Genomic DNA, 21,331 nt, shown 5'->3' on the forward strand with positions numbered 1-21,331 from the left:
CAGAGCTGTTTGCTGCCTTCTCTCAAAGGGCAAAACTGAATACCATACTGCCTCTTTAAGTGGAAAAAAACCCCAAATTTTTGTTTTAATGATGGGTTAAATGCTTCTTCTTATTTTGTTAGGAAGGAAAATCTTGTTTAGAAGAGAGGAGCATGCCCTAGGGAATACATGGTTTTTGCATATTGCATGTGTTGAGAATGTAATCATTCTGCCTTAATTTTTTTATTTATTTAAAAACAAACAAGCAAAACAAAACTAAAAACACTGGTTTTGTAATTGTTACTTTATTATTCCTGAGAAAAACCTTGCTAGACCCTTGGACCTAATGGTAGATGAGTCTGTTTCCTTAGCAACACTGCTTGAAAGAAAGCAAAGGAAAATGCCACAAATGGAAGGACAGTCCTTAGATTATTATCTTTATGAAAGGAGGAGAGCATAATGATGCTCTCCCAAAGCTTTTTCAATAGAACCAGGGTTATCAAATATTGATAACCATTTTACTGTTTTGCTGGGAAAACTGAATTATAGAATATGAATGCTTTGGCACAGGAGAATGCATTGCTATGTTTTGTAGAGTGAACTTACTCTTGGAATTGACTGTTTATGAAAGGAATGTGAAAATCAAGGAAAAATAAAGTTTATAATTAAAAATTACTACAGAATTGCCATATCTATATAAAATGGCTCAATGAAGTTTAGAGGGGGTTTTGCTGAGACAAACTTACTGTCATAAGTTTGAGGTCTCAGCAGTAGAATTTGGTGTAACTAAGGAAATGGCCACATTTGAAATACTTATTTCATCTTCTTATTTAAAAGACATGCATTAAAAATTGGGAGTTTCAAAAATGTACTTTTATAAAATGCATGCTTAGAAAAAGATATGCTCAAGCAAGATAACTTTCATTAGTTAATGTAACTTGTGGTATTTGGAATAAATCAGATGTTGCTGGAATTTGATTGAACTGGTGCTACCCAGCAGTTACTCAGACTTTTCAGATGGGTTTCAGGGAGGAGCCATCTCATTTGTGACTCCAGTCTTTCCCATGATGATCTTGCATTTCATGTTCTTCCTACAGTCTCCAATTATGTGAACAAAATTATGTATGACCTGTAAGTTCAAAGACAGAGTTCTTGTTGAGTTGAAACACTAGTTTGGTTCTAAGTCAGATATTTATTTGTCCTTGGATATTACTTGACAGAAGTGTTTGGGAGGGAGGGTGGGGGTCGGGGAACTGGCCACCCTGGCTTTCCTAAGAAAGCTCTGTCGTGCCATGACTTGCTTTTCCTTTACTAGTACGGGTAGTTGTTGGTACTTTCATGGGTTTTAGTCAACTTTTTAATCTCTTTATATGATAGTCTTAAGGGGAGGATAGTCAAAACATTGCCTAAAAGTCTTTTATAACAACATTTGCTTTGAGACTTGGTGACTTACTGATTTGTGAAGTGCTGCAGAGGTGCGCTGAGCTATGGGCCAGTGCTGCACAACACAAGACAGGACTGTGCTCACAGTAGGCAGAGGCATAGGTGGAGGAGTCTCAGAGCACTAACATTGTAAAGAAAGGATTTGTCTATTTGGAAACAGGACAGAATGGAAAAAGTTGGCAGAGAAGTTACCTGCTTGTGGGTGAGTTTTTCTCTGTCTGTTCTCAGCTCAGCAGTTGTTAATTTTTAATATAGAGCAAGGGATGTTTTCCACAACTTTTTTGTGAGGGTCGTGAAACATCCCACTGCACAGACTGGCCAGTGCTTATATGTAATAAATATGAGACATCTCAAGTAGGACTCTGGGAATTGAGGTGCAGCTGTGGTATATTACATAGCTTGCCCAGTAGAAGTACACTTGGGCTCAAGGAACTGTTTTTTACTGAAATCTGATGTTTCAATACCAGTTAGCAGAGATTAGGCAAGGTCACAGGAAAAAGAATTGTCTCATGCTTACAAGCTGTTAAAATCTTTAAACTCTGCAGCTTTGTGTGGGAGGCACTGTGGGAAAGGAGTCTCTATTAAAGTCTTCAGTCTGTCAGCACCTCCTCCATTTAGGTGTTTTCTGATGCTTCCTTTTAAGACTATAAAGAAGAAATAACACAAACTGGGTGTGGGGAACTGGGCTCCAAAAGCCCTTGTTATCCCTGTTCATTTTGACACAAAGGTCTTGAAGCTTTTGAAATTGTTTTTTACCATTTTCCATAGACCAGAGTAATGAGAGTTAAAATGGTCTTGTAAACTGTAGCAGTGTTTTCTGGAATTTTTAAATAGTACTGACAGATACCTGTTTCTAAAATTTGTTCCTGTTGACACCAGGAAGAAAGAAGTTATGTCCTTTACAAGAGCTGTGCAGTTAAGATGGAGGAAAAGCTCTTGGAAGAAGAAGAAATAGCCTATCCACTGCTTGGAAGTCTACAGGCAGCCATATAAATGCTGAAGAATGTCTGAAGACATCTGAAGTTAAGCACATTTCTGAGGTAGTCCTAAAGTCTTAGAGGCCCAATGACTGCACTGTTTCAGCTTATATCTTGTGTATTTGTGAGCAGGTGATCACAGAGTGGGGAGGGAGAAACAACACACAGGGAAGTCTTGAAAGACTTCTTGAACTTCAGAGTTTACAAGTGACTGGAGCTTTACTCCATTTCATCTCCAATTCATTGTAGGGGTATATATACTTACCTGAAAATAACCAGGTTTTTCTTTTCTAACATTAATTTAAAAATATATTAGGAACAGAAGCACTCCAGGTTTGTCTATTTTCTTTGAATTGCAGATGCACTTTTCAGATTCTGCCATTTTCAACCATACTCCTTAGAAAAATGTATGGAGTGCTATACATACTCTAAATGAGTGTATATTTGTGATAGCCTTTACTTTAGAAACAAACTGAATGTACTTTGTTTATTTTTTTTAGCTCTGTAAATAACTGTGTGTTGATGCAGTTCACAAAGCATCAAATGCTGTGAAGGTATGTAAATAAACCATTACCTAGGAATATTTGTTGTATAACCAAAAAATATTTCCAATCTCAAAGATTCCTACCTTTGAGTTTTCAAGACTTTTAATTAAAACTTTTCTAAATATAGTTATAATTTACATGTGGAGAATAGCTTTTGATCATGGTGAAGAAGAGCTTTTTTTTGGCCATCAGTACAAATTTCTGTAGGACTGGTAACACTCAGTTCTTCAGGCAAGGATATTTTCTGTGGGGGAATGGTGACATGTGCCTGTGTCGTAAATATAATACGTAGGCTACAGAGTGTCAGCTCACATGCTTAAATTTAGGTTCCCTGTTCTAGTGCAATGCTATAATCTTTATTTCTTAGTGCAGATTACTTGCATTAAAGGGTCAGTTGTCAGGCAAGCAGTCTCTCAGGTTGGAGAAGTACAGTATATAAATAACTCCCACAAGAACTTGGGGAAGTGGTGCAGATGTTAAGAAATGCTCTGCTGAGCCTGGGTACAGCTCCTGGGAACTTCTCATCTGTCAGAAGCTGCAACCCCAGCTTCGGTGAAAGAGCCCTTTGTGATCCTGGCAATTACTAACAGTTGTGGTTTAAGTCTGTATATTAAATCAGATATTGCAAACTTTTACCAGCAAGGAATGGTGACTTTTTATTTTTACTGTATTTTCCAGTTCATTGGGATTCCTTTAGTTCTCATTTTACAGGGGAAAAGAAGAAAAGCTCCTGGTTTGTTTTTTTTTTTTTAACAGTACAGCTTTCTGGTACTTCTAGTTCACGTAATTGTATGAATGCTGTAATACCACAAACTGAAATAGGTGTCAAACTTCTTGTAACAGGCAATTAATTTGCTACTTTAGATAACCAGCCTAATTGTGAGTAACATTCTCAGTGCTTTACTGATAAATAAAAGGCAGATTAGAAATACATTCACACTGGTACATTCAAATGGTATTTCTTACTTCAGGAGACTCTTAATTTCTTTCATTTAATTGCTAAAGTGAATAATGTAGAATAAAAATTATTTAGCATGTAATAAAAGGTTAAGCAAGTATTTTCTTTAAATATTGGCTTATATCCCATTAAACTGAAGCATCAATGTAAAGCCAAAATATAATGTGACTCAATTGTAGAAATGTTGAAAGAGATATGTCTGTATGGAAAAAAAATATGTTCTGTGTGCATATGTGTATGTATTTAATAGCTTCAGTTCTTGTTGAATTAGAGTTAAAAGAGCTGCTTGTGTTATCTCTAAGCCAGTTACTTCCAGGTATTGTTAAAGCCCCATATGTAATGTGTTCGTTTGGCCATGAAGAAAAAATGCTTGTTATATAAGTGAACACAAAGAAGGAAAAGGAGAAATGTAATTTTAAAGTAATTGGGAGGTCATTGTAACCTTGGTTCTACACCAGGGCATCACTGCTTTTCACCAGAAATATTTTACATGCTCTGTCAAGAAATTGATGCTGGTTTTGTTTCTGTTCCAGAAACTTCTGCACGATTTGCAAGCTGGTTAGCTGGCCCTTTCTCATCTGTGCTGAGGATGCATTCTGCAGTTTGCTCACTTAGCTACAGAGAGGCTTTTTTCCTTTGACCTAGACTGCTAATCCCTCATTGCAAAGAGCAGCAGCTGTGCTTTGTCTGTGGAGGTCTCTGCACCGCATGCAGCCTCGTTTGCCAGAGCCACCCCTCTTTGTGTGCTCAGCTTTTTCAATCACTGAAAGGGTGGCTTTCTGGTTTGTTGCTCAGAAAACCCTCTTCAGGTTTGTGGAAGTCTACAATGCATATTCTTTTTTTTCCCAAAAATGAATTTCCAAGTGCTGTTACGTATGATTTCACAAGTCTGTGTTTGACTAAAGCATTCCTGACATTGAGGAGATGAAACATTTCATGAGTCGCTTTTTAAAAAGGTGATAATCTATTTCCATTTAAATATTAGCTACTTTAGATAGATGTGTTGAATTGTACCTCTAATGGTATGATTATGACTAAACCAATATTTTGTGTGTCCCCACTGTATCCTCATTTAACATTGAATAGTTGGGCTTCAGCTGATCTTGGTACAAGTCCCATAGTTAAACATATGTGGCAATGCAAGATGGTTGTGGTAGTTAAAAGCTGAATGGACACATGGACAGAACAATCCTTTCCTGGTTTAGGCTTTACTGCGGTGGATGGCAAAACTCTACTCCCTTCAAGGCAGAAGAATTTGGTCTGTAGTTTCTCTAAGAAAATGTGATTTAAATGCATTCCTTGAATACTTGAGTTAAGTTTCTGAGGCTACAGGCAGATGTAGCCTAACCTGGACCTTTGCCTTTATTTCAGAACTTCTTTTTCATTCCACTTCAGCTGTTTTTATTTGCTACTCAAAACCTGGTTTAGAGTGAAAAACATATACAGAGTGGCAGCTGGCAGACTTGGAACTGAATGTACTGTTTAGCTGAGCTTGCAAGCATTCTATTGCTTGGGCATCTTGACCTTAGATAAGAGGGGTTTGTGAGTGCCCCATCCAGGCAGTTCTGTAAGCTGAGTAGGTTGCAGGTGGTACAGAACGTGCCACCCCAAGTAGACAGAATTGTGACAGGAATCTGGAAGGAATAAAAGGATGAAATCGTGACCCACTCTCATGAGTGAGAGAGAAGTGGCAGAGCTGCTAAAAGGAGAATAAGAAGATGGCTTACAGACAACTTCTTTGTGTGTGGAAGGTAGAGGGAGGGAAATGCAGGATGCAAAGCTTCCAGAAATATAGAATGTGTTTATGTATCTAAAACATACTCTATTCATAGCTTGATCTGATAATGAGATTTATATATGAAATAAAAACCTGCACACCTACAAAATGAACAGAAAAAATCCTTTTTTGTTGCCTTAAACAGGAATTAAGTTCTGTTGATGCAGCAGTTCTGATGGCTGCATTCTAGAATAGCATCATGATAGCAGGAGCAAGTGCCTAGAAACCAAAAGTCTCATGAAGTAAGGAGAGACCATTTCTTTCCCTGAGGTCTTGTTACATGTGATGTGCCACAAGGGACTCATCTTGTGCTTATCTTTTACTGTATTTATAAAAACACAGAATTAGTAAGATGCTATGAGCTCATTTATCATCCTCTACACTGACAACACTCAGATCTGCATCCCTCTGCAGATGTACTTGCAGGATGTGTAAGAGATTGTTTAGCTAAAAACCAGTTGGTTTGAACATAATCCAAGTTGAGTTGTGATACTGATGGAACACATCTTGGGAAACAAGCCAGGATATTATCCTGTGTTCTGTATTTTGAGTGGTTGTATTCCAGTCTGTAAGGCAGTGTGGACCTTGGGTTACTCTCAGTCTGTGTTGAAGAATTTCAAGGTTGGATCCTTTTTATTTCTTAGACTATATTTACTGATGCCTTCATATTTCAACATGTTTTCTTGTCTTAAGCTTTTTCTATGAACCATTTACTGCAACACCTCATGTAAGAAAATACGATTGAGCAACCTGCTCTGGTGGAAAGTGTCTCTGCCCACAACAGGGGGTTGGAATTAAATGATCTTTAAGGTCACTTCCAGAGCTAATCTGTGATTCTGCAATATTTGTCCTTCTGAATTGATTTACTTCATAATCTAGCATACCTTTTGCTTTCCTTATATTTAATTTGTCCACTGTGATTTTAGAGTCCTGATAGAAAAACAGTTTCAGTGTTTGTGGCAAACAGTACTGAAACTGAGCAATAAAGGTTCAACCATCATATTTTTACATAAAAATACAGAGTTTCTGGTGATAGAAGAAATATTGAGAGAATGAAGTACTCTTTTGTTCTAGAATCTCAGCAGCATAATTTAAAAAGACCCTTTTTTTTTACAAGCTGCAGGAATTTGAAGATGTAAATGTTTACATTATCTTCCTGTATTTATATATAACTACATTGCTGACACATTTAGAAATGTTTTTCTGTATGTACATAAGATGAGGTCTTTTCAAAGTTCATAATAAATTAAAAATACCTCATTAATTTGTTCTTTTATAAAATTGTGGCTTGAATGCAGCTTTAGAGGGAGAGCAATATTTTGTGAATTGCTTAAATGAGAGTTGAACTCAGCTATTATGTGGCCTCAAAGATTTTGTCTTGACTTCAGTATCTGTTTTTTGGTAAAATAATGATCTTAGTTCAATATTGAGAGATGTGCTGGAGATGTAAAGAATTCTAGAGATTTCTTTTTATGTTCCTAGAGATTTGAGTGCTTAATGTTGCTCAAGCTGCGTGGTTCTAAGTGTAATTGAGCAGTTCATTTTTGTTCATTATCTAAACTTTGCCATCTGCTGGAAAGCCTTTTAGTGACATTATAATTTAGTCCAGTTGGAGCTCAATTAAGGTTTTCTGACTAGTCTGTTATCATGTATTCACCAAACAAAAGCCTACACACCAAACCCTGGTCAGTTTTGTTGCTCAGTTTTTAAACAAGCGTCTGGAATCACTGTGACAAGCCTGCTGTGTTATGCTGGGAGAACATTTCAAGTGCTGTGGATTTAGTTTTTATGTAGCAAACGAAGACATTTCTGGAAATTGACACCTTTCAGCTTCCTGAATGTTTATGACACAAACTGTCAAACATTTTTGAATTCCATTGTCATTTATCCCAGCAGGATGTATGGTGCAGGGACAGGTGAGGGACAATACAGAAGTACAGGAAAAGGCAGAAAAGAAAATACATTATCAATACAGCAAAAGGCAGAAAAGAAGCTGCTCCCAATGAAGAAACTCCTGTGTAGAGCTGCTGAGCTGATGTTCCCTTGTGGTCAGGAGATGTTTGGGGTCTGTGTTGAGCAATTCGCAGCGCAGGCAGCTGTGGGGTGGTGGATGTCCCAAACTGCCTCGTGGTGTTCCTGCAGGATGGATTGGATGGAACAAGCAATTGCAGCTCTCCACCTGCACCTGGGAGTGCACAGTAACTGCTCACTCTGGGCTCTTGTGTGCTCCAAGCTGCCCCTCTCTCACTGCCCTGTGTGATGGGAAGATTTTGAATTTAGTACACCTCTGTCAGGGTGTAGCTCTGAGCTGTTACTGAAGCTTTGCTGTGTCTTGAAGTTAACATAATTGAAGATTTATTTTTTTCCTGTTGTAATAGGGTATATTGTATAGTAATGCAAAATGATACCTTGTGCCCTGCAGGATTAAAACTGTGAGAAAAAAATGGAGTCTTTACCTTATTTGGCCTTTTGAAAGGCCAGTAAGTCCTTTAGAACCACAGAAGCACTGTAGTGTAAGATTTCTGGTTTCAGGAAACAGGAAGTTAAAGCCACAGAAACTTGACTCTTATGAATGTAATCAGGAACCTACAATATCACTTTGTGGATCTTAATTTTAACTGAACCTTTTGATGGGAGCAGGTTGCAAGTGCTCTGACTGTAGTGATCATGCTTTTCCACTTGAAGTCCATAGCAGCACCTACACAGAATTCTCCTAAACTTTAAGAACCTATCCATACAAGCCTTTGTTGTTTCCCTGATACTTTATGTCAGAAAGAAGGAGAAATTAATTTCAGGCATCATGTCCACACAGTGTAACATCTTCATGGCATAATGATGGACTGGGTTTGTTTGGAAAAATCCAGCATGATAGAATATTTCTGTGGATAGTTATCAGAGCAGTAGAAAAACACGTATTTGTTTCATTCTACTAAAAAGCCCTGAATTTATGGGAGTGTTGGTTTTTAGAGCTTCATGCTTGTAAGCTTGCTTTTCTTAAAAGAAATTTTGTAATGGTGAGTCAGTGAGGAGTTGGAGTTTTCATCTGCTATGTACCAAGGCTGACAGACCCAGCTGAAGAGCCAGCAGCAGTGAAACCCCCAGGAGTTTCAGCCCATGGTCACTGGGCAGGGGCACATGAGCTCTGTGTCCTATCAGGTACTCACAGTGACTGCAGAGTCCTTGAGCAGCATCTCACACCTTGTCAGTCCCTCTGTTTGCTCAGGACTGGATCTATACTGTGTAGCCAGAATAAGAAATCAAATAAGGATTTGTCTGGAAATTTTAAGTACGCCTAGAAATATTCTTTAAAAGCTTTTTTTGATTTATACAGCTGGTGGACTTTTTTATGGAAAAACAAGGGCCCAGAAGCTTACCAGCAATACCAGTATGGTTTGATTTTTAATTGTGGGTATGGTTTCCACAATACATCTGTGTACATAAAAATACTCTTGAAGCCATTAAATAAGGAGAATGTATAGACAGCTAATTTTTGGAGCTGCTGGCTGTCTGAAATAGAGACCTAATTGTCTTATGTAGCTAACATAGGTTGCCTTTTCTGATGAGCTTTTCTAAATGCTTAATTTATATACATGCTCTGATTTCTCTTAAAAGGAATGGTATTTTTTCAAAGCTAAAATAACTCTCTAAAATAGAGAGCAGGTTTTTCCTTCTTCCTCTTAAGTTACATGTCTGATTCCAGACAGATTGGGAAAAGAGAGTCCTTCTGGCATACTTCACTTCTGTGGAGTAAAAAAATAAATCAATTGATTCAAGAGCCAGAATGCCAGATCAGTATTTTATTTGTCCCATCTGGAATGCTGTTGCTGTTACCTGCTGCACTGTTCTGATAAAATCAGCTGAGAACTTCAGAGATGTACCTCTGTGCCACACAACAAGTGTGTATTTCTTTTTTTATCCTCTGACTACCACTTAGCAGCATAATGTGCAGGAAATATAAATGTTGTTCTTTCCCATTCTGTCTCCCAAATGTAAGGGAGGCTTCAGGAAAAACACGTCATTCACAGTTGTTTTGTTTCCTGGAAATTTTTCCAGCCTGACCCAAAAAAAGAGCAACAATATAAATAAATGCTTTTTGCTTGCATTCAAGTGATTTGATGTTGTGTTTAAATTACTCCTTGAAATCTCCATTTAAATTGGCAAAATTCTGCTGGTCATAAATAAAAGTGAGTAGTAGGGTGACCTGTGGGTTTTGTTGGGCTGTCTGGTGGCTTATGCTGACAGCTAGGAGGATTGTATCCATAATAATTTCTACTTTCTGCAGTAGAGCGCACACTGCCCTGCTTTTCTGGCTTAAAAATTAATTGCATGTCGTGACTTGGAAGCTGTTAGTTTTCTCTGGTCTCTGCCAAACCAAGCTGAGAGCTGATTTTCATTAGGAAAATACTGGTGGTCTGCTTAAGTGTTCCTTAATTTCTTCCTCTTGAAGTTACTCAATGAAGAAGTAGAAATCTGAACTAAGTTCACTGCTCAGTAACCCAGCAGTGGAACAATAAATACTGTCTTTTTTTTTGTTCTGAAACCCTGGCACCAAGTGTCTCTTGCTGTTGTCTTTTCTTTACTGTTCCCTAAAACCCAGTGAGTTTGCCACTCATTAATTTAAGGAGGTTTTGAACTAATTGAAGTACAATATCTCAGCCCTTTGGGCTGAATTCATTGACAAAGGGCCATTTCTTTGTTAAATACATCTTCAAATGTAATTCTACTAAGCTTAGTTGGCTCAGTGAAAAAAATTGCAAAGTCTCTCAGGGTTACCTTTATTGAGCTAAATAAAGAGCTGGTAGGATTTAAGTCTCTTCCCTACCATCTGAAAGTAGTGCCAAGGTACTGTTTATCAGAAGAGAGTAATAATTTGTAAAATAAGATCTTTAGCCTACTTTTCATATGTGTGCTGATGATATTTGAAGAATTGTTTAGATGCCATAAAGTTGTGGTTTAGTTTAACTGTGTTCAATATCAGAAACTGGTTAAGAAAAAAATTATTACTATAGAGTGAACTAAAAAAGTAATAGAAAATTAATTTTTCTATTAAATTTCTATTTAAATTGGATTAAATTTATCAGTTCTGTTTGATTAGGCTTTTGGGAGCTACATTTATACAGGATAGGCTGAGCAGACTGAAAGAGAGGCTGTCATAAAAAGTAGATTTTTAGGAATCAGAGATCTTGGTTTCTGTTCTCAATTCTGTCGCTGACTCAGTGTAAGCCTCCTAAATTGCATGAGTTACTTAATGTCTCTGCCTCATTCACACTTCCTATAAAAGTGAGTATTGCTTACATCATGCCCAGTGTTTGACAGCTTCCTTTGCATCTCCTCCTCCCGTGTCATGTTTAAACCTTTGAAGTCATTTCCAGCAATGTACAGAACTGTTTCCAGCTTTATCTAAACTCTGTCCAGTATAAGTCTGTAGATGTGACTATCCCCAAAAAAGAGCTTTAATGGGAAATTTCACTGTTAATGTTTGTTGTTGAATAACAATGAGTAAAACACTAGGAATTTAATTCATTTAATGCCACCATTCATCTGCATCAAAATCCTTTTTTACTATTCTTGATGCTTATATGCTATCAGACTTCTTTAAAGGATCTTTTTAATTCAATCACAAGGATTTTGAGGCATTTCTTAACAGAGTAATTAAACTCCACTGCTACTTATTTCTCTAATTTGTGTTCTACTGTTTGTTACCCATCTGCCATATCACATGTAAGAGCCCTAGGTTCTCAAAGACTGAAGCTGACTTTTCTTTTTAAGGCATTTTTATAGCCTACAGAAGTTATGGATGGAGAACACAATGTATTTCGTTTTGGTTCACCTGCACATACTATCATTTCAGGTTGTTCTAAGAGCTTCTGTAGTGATATTTTATAGAAAACAAGATGTAGTCTTAAGGAACATAAATATGTAAGGAATATATTTTTTTCCAAATCATCATGCTGTTTGTCACAGCAACTCATACTTCAAACAATTCCCTTTTCTTTTTATACTTTCAGTGTCTTTGAAGTGTTTGCAAGCTTTCCTGTATCCCATATACAAAGACGAGTGGTCCTTGGAAAATGAAATTACTGATAAACATTCCCTATAGCCAAATAAACTTCATTTGAAGAAAAGCTGAGATTTGTATAGTACGCCTCAGCTGAAGAAAAACTGATAGTTGAGTAACACTTTGTTTTGGCTTTTTTCCTAACTGGCAATTACTTGATCTTAGGACATCCAGGGCTGCATAAATATTTAACTAGAAAGGCCATGCATATGCGTGCATGCATCTGGTATCTAAAAATAGTTTTCCTTGAACAGGATTCAATTCTGACTTTTTACATGGAGCAGACTCTGTGTGGAAAAATGAATGCCCTTTTATTGGCCAGCTAGAATTCCCCTTGCTTGGCACTACCTCTTTTCAGTACTATGTACTTCCATTTAGTCAGCAGCAATATATGTAATCTATTTCTGGGCATGAAGGAATAAAGAACAGATGGTCTAGGAAATGCTTTTACAATTATTGGGCTTTTTCTTTAAAAGTAGTTTTGAATGCCACCTAATTTTTCCAACTTCTTTTGCTGACTATTTCCAATTACCCTTCCTTAATTCTAAGTTTAACATAAAAATTGTGGAGTAAATATTTTTTAAATGTGGTATTTAACATGCCAGATTTCGTTCATTTTTCTAACAGAAGAATTCTAAGGCTATAAATGTACAGACACATACAAATTCTCCTGTGCCAGATAAGAATGTTGATGACCCACAGTTACATGGTGACTTTTTTTATTCTGAGTTCAGACCAGTGACAAGCTTTTGAGGAAAGCAGGCATTGCCTTGTCTTGTTTTGTGCTTGCTGGGAGTTGGTTACCAACAGGCACATGGCAAGTGCAGTGACATGGCAGGTGAGGCCCAGGTCTGAATTTCCATCCATTGATGTTTGTGTAGTGGCTGAGTTGGATGGTAAGGGCTAAACTGCTGCCTGTAGAAACTGTTTCTCTTTAGTGCCCAAACAGGAATGGCAAAAGTAAAAGCTCATGCAAGGATTTTTTTCCTTGCTGACTGCATTGACGTCTGCTGACACTTCTGAGAGTGATGCCAGTCTGTCAACTATTGACAGCTGAGACTTGTATAAAGTGAAAGCTGCCCTTGAGGAACCACTGGGCACCATCCACTTCTTCCACTGGCCCCATCAGAACAGTCATAGGTGGTGATTTCTTCACTACCCACAGAGATGAAGTTTAAACTCAAGGACTGTGGCTGAGTTCTGAAGAGAATCATGTCTAATGCCATATGTCTCCTGCTAGCCAGGCATTGGGAAATGCAAAAATGAAAGCAGTTCATCTGTGAAGAGGTTTTACTAAGCTAGTGTGCTTTTAGGCTTTGCAAAGGTATCTGGAACTTACTGTAGAGTTTGGACCATGGTAGCAATAATAGAATGCTTGAGAAGATGACTGGTATTCTAACTGTGATATAGAGCATGATAAAACAGGTCCTGGTTTTTTAGTAGTATGTGATGTCCAAACTCATTAGGAAAAGGTTGCAAAGTTTTAAGATAGTTCTTCTAAAGCTGGCACCTGGTAAAATTTTTGTTTCATAAATTTTGTTAGGAGACAGTATTTCATGTGTAGCTAATCAGTATATGCTTTCTTGTTGGCATTTCCCTTCAGTAGCTTTTATTCCAGTTCCTGATTGTCAACACAAGTTTCTCCAGGTAAATTTATGTTTTACTTATGAAACAACAGAGGCAAAGCTGTTTTGAAAGCTGGAAAGGGTCTGAAGAGAAGCCAAGGAGGATTAAAATCACAGCAATATCTTTGTAGAGTAGTCACAGTGGTGTCAGAGGCTGTTACTCAAATCTCTGGTCTTACTCTGCCTCACTTACCTCCAGCAGCAGGAGTTTTGAGGCAGGATCTGTGCACCAGTGTCTGTAGCTGTGGAGGTGTTGAGGAGAAATTTTCCAGCATGCTGTACAGATGGAATAGCACCTGGCAGTTCAGCAGGAGTTAGTTATAATTGAAATGGCTCCATCATTTGATAGCAATATTTTAGTTCTTGTGAGGTGGTTACATGAAGACAGGGTATTTGTGCCAGTGTCATTGCTGAAGAAGGGAGCAAGGCAGCTGAGCTGGGCACTGCATGGCACTGCTTTCTCTGGAACTGAACCACTTGGCTGCCTCTGTGTGCCTGAGGCTTTTTCACCTTTGTGAGCCTTCCTGCTCCCACTGTTCACTTGAAAGTTTCATATCTCAGCTTTTTATCAGTGTTTATATATGTCATTGTTTCAAATTATTAGCTCACCATTTAGGTGGGGTAGCTGAGCTGGAGTGTCCTGCACAGGGCCAGGAGCTGATGATCCTGATGTGCCCCTTCCAGTTTAGGATATTCTGTGGTTCTGTGAGACATGGCTTACACGAGCATGGGATGGGGTTTGTTTCTGCACAACTTGAAGAATGTTAAATTACAGATGGTTTATCATCTAGCAATGCCAGTGCAGCAGATCTTCAGTGAGTGGGAATTTGCTGGAGACTTCTGCTGCTACCTTTGTGGGGATCAGGCTTACATCCACAGCACACAGACAACCTTTGCCTCAAAAAGTTGAAATTTACAGTAGATTTTGGCAGCTATAGGAGTTGGAATTCAAAGACAAACTCCTAGTACCAAGTTGTGCAAAAAAGAAAAAAAATCTTTTGAAGGTTTTAAATTCTTGCATTAGGGAAAATGTTTTGCTTGGTAAGGTGGTTGCATAAATTTCAAGAAACAGATGTAAAGTAATATTAACAGTATCTGTGCCTACAATTGTTTGTGAGGATAACTGAATTTGTTGTTTGTTGATGAAATAATGCTTGTCTGTCTCAGTGCTTCTCACTAGAGTGTTCACATAGATTGGTTATATGACAGGAGACCTCAGGGAAATGAGCCATCTGCAAATAAGCAAACCTGTAGTAGCAATGTATTTGAAGAGGATATGGGGTTCCAATAATAAATTTTTATTAAAATGGGGAGTAAAATGTTATAAGTGTGTATACATGAACTTACAAAATGAAATTCAGTAGAGCTTTAAAGTACAGTGATCCCATCTCTGACTCAAAATACCTAAGCTATAAATAACTGGATTCCTAGAGAGTGTTCTAGGAAGGTACCCCTGGACATTTGCTGTGACCATGTTCTTGTACTCACTCATTTTGCCAGCTGCTCTTGGTAAGGACTTAATACTAGATAGACTTAAAGCTAGATGGACTTTTGGTTTGAGCTGTCCCTGTGTTCTGAGTGCTCCCCCTTTCATGTATGTATGTTTATTTATTTTCACCACCATGTGGGGGGATTGGAAAGCTGAATTAGGTTATTGATATTTTGGGATGTTGTTGGTATGCTGTGGCTATAGGAGTTATTTCTGATGTTGCTCTGAACACCAGAGAGCAGAGGATGGTAACTCTGCCTGGTTCCAGCAGTTTCAAAGCTGGCCTGGAAAATCCCATCAGCATTACCTGCTTTTGATACATCTTCAGTGGAAGTCATTAGTTATATATCATAGGCTTTTTGCTTTAAATCTCTTTAATGTTCCCAGTTCCTCACAGGTCTGTGTAGAAAAGGACTTTGGAGTCCTGAATTTCAATACTATGTTGTATTTCATAATATCTGCAATAAAAAAATTACTTTCACCCCCCACCACAGAATAATGTAGGTTCTCTCTTTAACTCTGTTTATGGTATTAGTTCTTGATGGGAAACCATTTCTGATTATGCATATGATGATTTCCTTTAGTTAAACTTTACACGTTGTGGTTTTTTTCTCGCGTGTCCCTACGTGGTCTGATGCAATGAAGTTCTGTTGCTCTTTATAAAAAACGGTGAATTCTGGTGCAAAGCCTGTGGCCATTATTCTAGCACCTTGGCCATGGCTGTGATTACATCAGGTAAGGGGCAGCCACTGGCGCCAGGCCAAGGAAAACGATTAAGAGCAATCTAATTGTTAGATGAAACAATGAGACAGGTGAAGAGCTCGGTAGTATTTCAGTAAGTCTCTTAAATTCTCTTTACTCCTCCAAAAGCTCAGTTAGCAGATCGCTGTTTTTGCAGGAGATGGGCATGTTTGTATTCACATCATATTTCAAAGCTTAAGAGAATAAAAGATTGAGATGCCATCCTCACAGTAACCTCCCTTTGCCAATTTAACTGGTTCTTAACCAAACTTATGCAGGTAGGTTTTACAAGTGTTCTTACTCATGTGTTGCTTGCTGTGTGTTTGCAGGCTTGCTGGCCTGTGCACAGGTAGCTCCCTCAGTGTGGGTTTTACCCCAGTAGGTCTGTCTGTCTGTAGAATGGTATGTCATCCATGGATTAGCTGTTTGCAAGCTTCCCTGTGACTAATCATGACATCTGCTTTGCAGAACTTCAAGTCCTGTAGGTTTACAGGTCTGTAGAGCCCTTGGATGTTTTCACCTTTTTATATTCACCTTTGCTAGTAAGCATGAATGTTAGTCGTCTTTTTTAGAAAATATTCTGCTTGTTTGGAATTTTTTTTTCACTGAATAACTAAGTTCTACAGTTTCATTACGGTATTAAGTGTTTGATCACTGCAGGCTATAGAACTTGCCCCCGTCACTTTGTGTTGAGAAGTTTAATCCTTTTTGAAAGGGATTTACAAGTTGCAAGTGGAGGAGGTACTGCTTTTGTAACTTTTTTTAAAAGCTTTCTACTGCTGTAATAATAAGATTGTCACAGTAGCAAAGCCAGTTCAGGAAGGAATGACCCTCAGAACATCATCTGATTGGCCAGCCAAGAACCAAAACAAATGTCTAAGGAAAAAGCTGGAAATGTTGATCAGAGAGTATGTTACACTGGTGACTGGGTAATCAAACTGGTCACCATTTCATCAGGATTTTTTTTTCTCCTTTATACTCTTCAGATTAGATCCTTGAAATGTAAAAAAAAAAAATCCTTTGAAATTCTGTTTTGTCTTCAACAGTGCCCTTAAAGATAGTCGTTTCCCCCCAATGACGAGGGATGAGCTGCCACGGCTTTTCTGCTCAGTGTCTCTACTCACTAACTTTGAAGATGTGTGTGACTACATGGATTGGGAGGTAAGAACATCAGATATCTTTCATGAAAATGAACATCTGTAGCTGAAGTAACACTGTTCAAATGATCTGCATATATTAGTGAAGCTGTCACTGTTTGTACTCTGTACACATGGGTATGTGCATAGATTCAAAAGACACTTTTTGATAAAACTGTTGTCACCTCAAGAGTCTGAGCCATGCAAATGGAATAAAGTTGTGTTTTTGCCCACAAAGACGCTCAGAGTGGTCTGCATGGGAGTCTTGATGTCTAAGACTCCATCAAGGAAGGTGTTGTCTGAGCAAGGCTGTCCTGAGGTCTCATTTGCAGCATCTACCTGGTAGATCAGTCCCTTGGCTCTGGAAAGGGCTATTCCAGTATGGAAGTTAACAGTCTGATGTGTACTTCCAGAAACAAAATTCACAAAATTGCAGTCCCAGAACAAGCTGCTTCATTTAGCTTGTAGAGACCTTCATCTTCCCCCAAACTTGATTTACTTGCAGAGTGAGTGTCCTGCACAGCCCTCCCAAGGCCTTTGTGCAGTGAGGCCACAGAAATCACTGCTCTCATGCTGCTTACGCATGGAGCTGAATCTGCTCTAATTGCCAGGTTCTAGGAAACCTGCATGCATCCTCTTGGAACAGCAGCCTTAAAGAGATTGAAAAGCACATGCTGACGTGTGTATGACAGTGTATGCTGATGGAAGTGTTAGTCTGTAATGTTCTTTACCCAAATTATTTAGCATTAGATGCTTGCAGAAAACAAGGTACTTGACTTAAGATGAACTGCTCATCTCGGTCATCATGTTGCATTCCTCATTTCTCTTTGAATCTGTTTTTGAGTGGACATATAAAAAATTTTGAAATTGTCATAGAATTGCAGACATTATAATGCCAGAGACACCACAAAAGCTACAGTATTTGCCTTTAATAATAACTTATCCTGACTAAATATTTAGAACTTCTTAGGAGAAAAGAGACTTTCTGTTGTATTTAGAGATAAAAAATGTACATTCAAGAGCTTTTCCTTAGAGAAAAGCTGAAAGCAAAGCCCGAATTCAAAAATCCACTTTCCCTTGGAAAGACTGGTTTTACCTTTGTTCCTTGGGCAACTGCTGATTCATAACTAATAGGAAAAAAAGAGGCTTTTACTTTCTATGCACTTTCTATATTTTTCTGCAGAACTTGTGGGACTTTAACAACAGTGTAAGTAAGCATAGTGCTGAACTCTAGTGTTTCTGAATTCTGATTGATCTTATGGATTCTTACAGTTGTTCTTATTGGAAACCCCTGACTTACAAGGGAAGAATGCAGGGGTCAAAAATATAAAAGGCTTTGTGTTGCTTAGTTGCTCTCTCCTATTTCATTTAAGGTTTTCTAGTGATGAGTTGTTAAAACCCTTCATAAATTCCTACAATTGTAAGAAATGGTCCCAAACTTGGTTTCCATACAAAAGGATCCAGAGGAGGAGGGTGACATATAAATATGAGATTATAAAATTTGTGGTTGTTAGTCCTTAAAAGAGTGATTCATCACTGTGTGTGCCTGGCAGTGGGATAGCTTATGTCACCCATGTGTCTTTTAAGAGAGCTGCAGTTACGCAATATTAATGGCAAAAGGACATTTCAGGATGTCTAGAGTATGATGTAAAGGGTCTGCATCTGTCATCTGTCATGCTGGGATCATCCTGAAAAACATCAGCCTAGGTAGGAGTCCCTGCTTTTGTAGGTGTGCTACTGATGATCTTGTGGGAGACAGGTCAGCAATTTGCTGACACAGGTCACAATATTTCAAAATTACCAATTCAGACAAGTCAGTGCTTGGAGAGACTTGGAGACAATGTCATCTGAAGTCAGGAGTGAAGCTGTCTGAGACAGCTCAGGAGTGTCTTCTCTGTGCTGAAGCAGAGTGATGGATGTTTTCTCACATTAAAAAATTACCTTCCCAAACAAAATAAATGAATATTTCAGCTGTAAAAAGCAATGTGAAACCCTTTAGTGGCAGAAACTTCCATCAAGTAAACAGAGATTCACACAGAGATCTGTGTGAGTTCACTGCTGTTAGTTCCCACATGACTTCTCATATGACTGCATTTTCATCTTTTATAAAAGTAATTAGAGGAAAGTACACATCTTTAAAGGACCACTTCAATGCCATGTTCACAAGGATGCTTCCTGAAATACAACTTAGCATTCTTGCATACCTGTGACTTTGTCTGAGTTGCAGTGCTGAGCAGATGTAGGGCTTGGAAAGGAACACTGGGAGTGTAAGAGCTGCATCTCCAGTTCTGCTTCTCAGAGCCCATGACAGACCAGTGTGGCCCAGGTGCTGCTGGGATGGAGCTGCACAGTTGCACAGCCTTTCCACCTCAGAGAAATGGACAGCAGGAAAAACTCAAAGATGTGGGGGTTTTTGGTGATACTACTGCTCTTTTATTAAAGATGAGACAGCAAAGGACTAGTTACAAGACAAGTCATAAACACCATTTATTTTTAAACATGTGCTATTGACAGCAGTCATTCCTTCCCTACATGAACTAATTCAGAACTGCTGATTCTGATCCTCTCCTCATTTTTTATTAGGAGATCCTAAAGCATTGCAATTGTATGTAATTATAACAAAGAACTTTTTTGCTAGACTAGAGCAGTAGCTCTTCCTTAAAATACCTTGAGAGAGCTCTTGGCCCCAACGTTGCTGTTCTTCAGTCAAGTAAAATCTGCAGAATTGTACATGCTGTCTTGATACAAAAGGCCTTTAACCTGTGTGCACTGGTTTAAATATTAACTTAAATAGCTGTAGCCAATAATGTTGCCTGAAAGGCAGCTTTTCATTGTTGACAAAGTGGGTATATTCAAGAGTTGTGGAAGTTCTTTCCTGCCTGCAAGTGCAGCAACACCAGTGGCTCTCAGCTTCTGTTCTGTAGAACTGAGAAGAAAGTCTGGATATCAGTATGTTATTCTCTTTGGACAATATTCAGTGATTCCATGTATGTGAATGAATGATTATGCTTGACATGAAGTAGAGAACAAAGCTCCTGAGGAGTCTTTTTCCCCTGTTGTTAAATCAGAACATAGTATTTAGATGCTACTAAAGATGGTCAGAAAGAAGCCAGCATATTTACTGCAAATGTGGGGCTAAAAAGCTGTGGAGTTGAGCTAATGCCAAGTGGGATCAGCTTCAAGAAAGTAGCAATAGTCACTTAATCTGAAGGTTTGCATTTCCAAAACATTTGTGTACTGCTATTTCCATAGTATTAGTCAGGTAAATAAAGGGGAAAGTTACTGTTCTGTGGTATCACAAGGAATACTGTGCAAGTTCTAGGTCAGCTTTTTTTGTTGGAAAAAAAGGAAAAAAGCTTTTTTCTAGTTTGGTGCAGAGACTGAGCTGGCAAAAGAAAGGCTATCCCTAACCCAGAGCAGGGTGTCACAGTGCCACTGGCACGTGGGCACGGGCTGTGCAGGAGGCCTGGGGTGCAGAACACAGAAAGGGAGTGGGCAAAAGGAACAGGCAGATGCTTGTTCCTGTCACCAAGGGGGTGTTGCACTGCTCCAGCTCTGGAGCATTCCATGTGGATTCTCTGTAACAGGCTCTTTGTTACCTGCTTTAATGTATTTCTGAACAACTGGTTTACAATTAATTAATCTTAAACTAATTAGTGGTGATTGCATGCAAATAGCTTACAGATTTCAGTGCAGTAGATATAAGCGAGCAGAACCATTATTTGGATGATAATTTACTCCACAGAGGAGTCCACAGAAACTGAAATGTCAACAAGGCCTGATGTTGAGGTGCTTATCCAAATTCCCCATGGACAGTCTAATGAGAATAATGTTATTTCTTCCTCTCAGTGTGGTTGGAGAGTCAGTCCAAAAGGAACAAATTAATCAACTGTTTTTGGAGCCTTGGGGCAGAACAGTCCATCAGGAGAGGTGCTTCAGCTTTGCTGTCAGAGGAGGCTTTGGAACCATTTTTTCTTAGATATATAAAGAGAGAGGTATTGTGGGCAGTAATCTGGCTAGTGCCTTTGGCACCTGGCAAAACAATAAATATGACATGTACATGTTTTCTCTTATCCCAAGGTGTATGGGAGTAAAGAATAATGTGTATAAATGAATATGAATGTGTTTAAATACACAACAAAGTCTTAAGTTTTGTAAAGGTAATTTCAGAAGTAAAATAATGTAGTTTAATGCAATCCTTAGATGTAATGAAAGATCTATTAATTTAATTGATATTGTCACAGAACCTAATTTTAGATGGCCTCTGGCCACTTACACAACTGATCAGATAGAACACAGTATTTCATGCTCTAAAACTCCATAGAAATATTTCTGTTGTCAGGGATTGTTTTTTGCCTGTCTCTCTCCTTATCTTGCTTTCCTCTCCCAATAGCAACAATTTAAATAGGTTCCTATCCACGTGGGAGGCTGAAGCAGCAATTGTGTGGTCCCTTTTCAGCTGCAGAGGTACCTGTAGGCATTTGTTTCCCTAATGAATGGTAATAGGTGAGGCAGAACTCCAGCTCTGTCTGCACAAGATTGGTTTGTTTTTCTAAACTTCACAGACAGCTGCTGCTGTTCTGCAGAATGCTGCCTGTAGTGC

The 21,331-nt window shown here is 38.5% G+C and overlaps 1 protein-coding gene across 2 annotated transcripts in view; it reads left to right on the forward strand.

Moving 5' to 3' along the window:
* Nucleotides 1–21,331, forward strand: part of AMMECR1 (AMMECR nuclear protein 1) — a 95,969-nt gene that overhangs the window by 64,442 nt on the left and 10,196 nt on the right. For both annotated transcript variants that reach the window (XM_054289740.1, XM_054289741.1), the window contains one exon: nucleotides 16,639–16,753. In XM_054289740.1, coding sequence (XP_054145715.1) covers nucleotides 16,639–16,753 — 115 coding nt within the window. The remainder of the gene's footprint in view (nucleotides 1–16,638; nucleotides 16,754–21,331) is intronic.

This window comes from Melozone crissalis, unplaced genomic scaffold (assembly GCF_028551555.1).
Source record: "Melozone crissalis strain CALT ecotype California unplaced genomic scaffold, PUWL_Pcris_2 ptg000068l_1, whole genome shotgun sequence".
Taxonomy (NCBI): domain Eukaryota; kingdom Metazoa; phylum Chordata; class Aves; order Passeriformes; family Passerellidae; genus Melozone; species Melozone crissalis.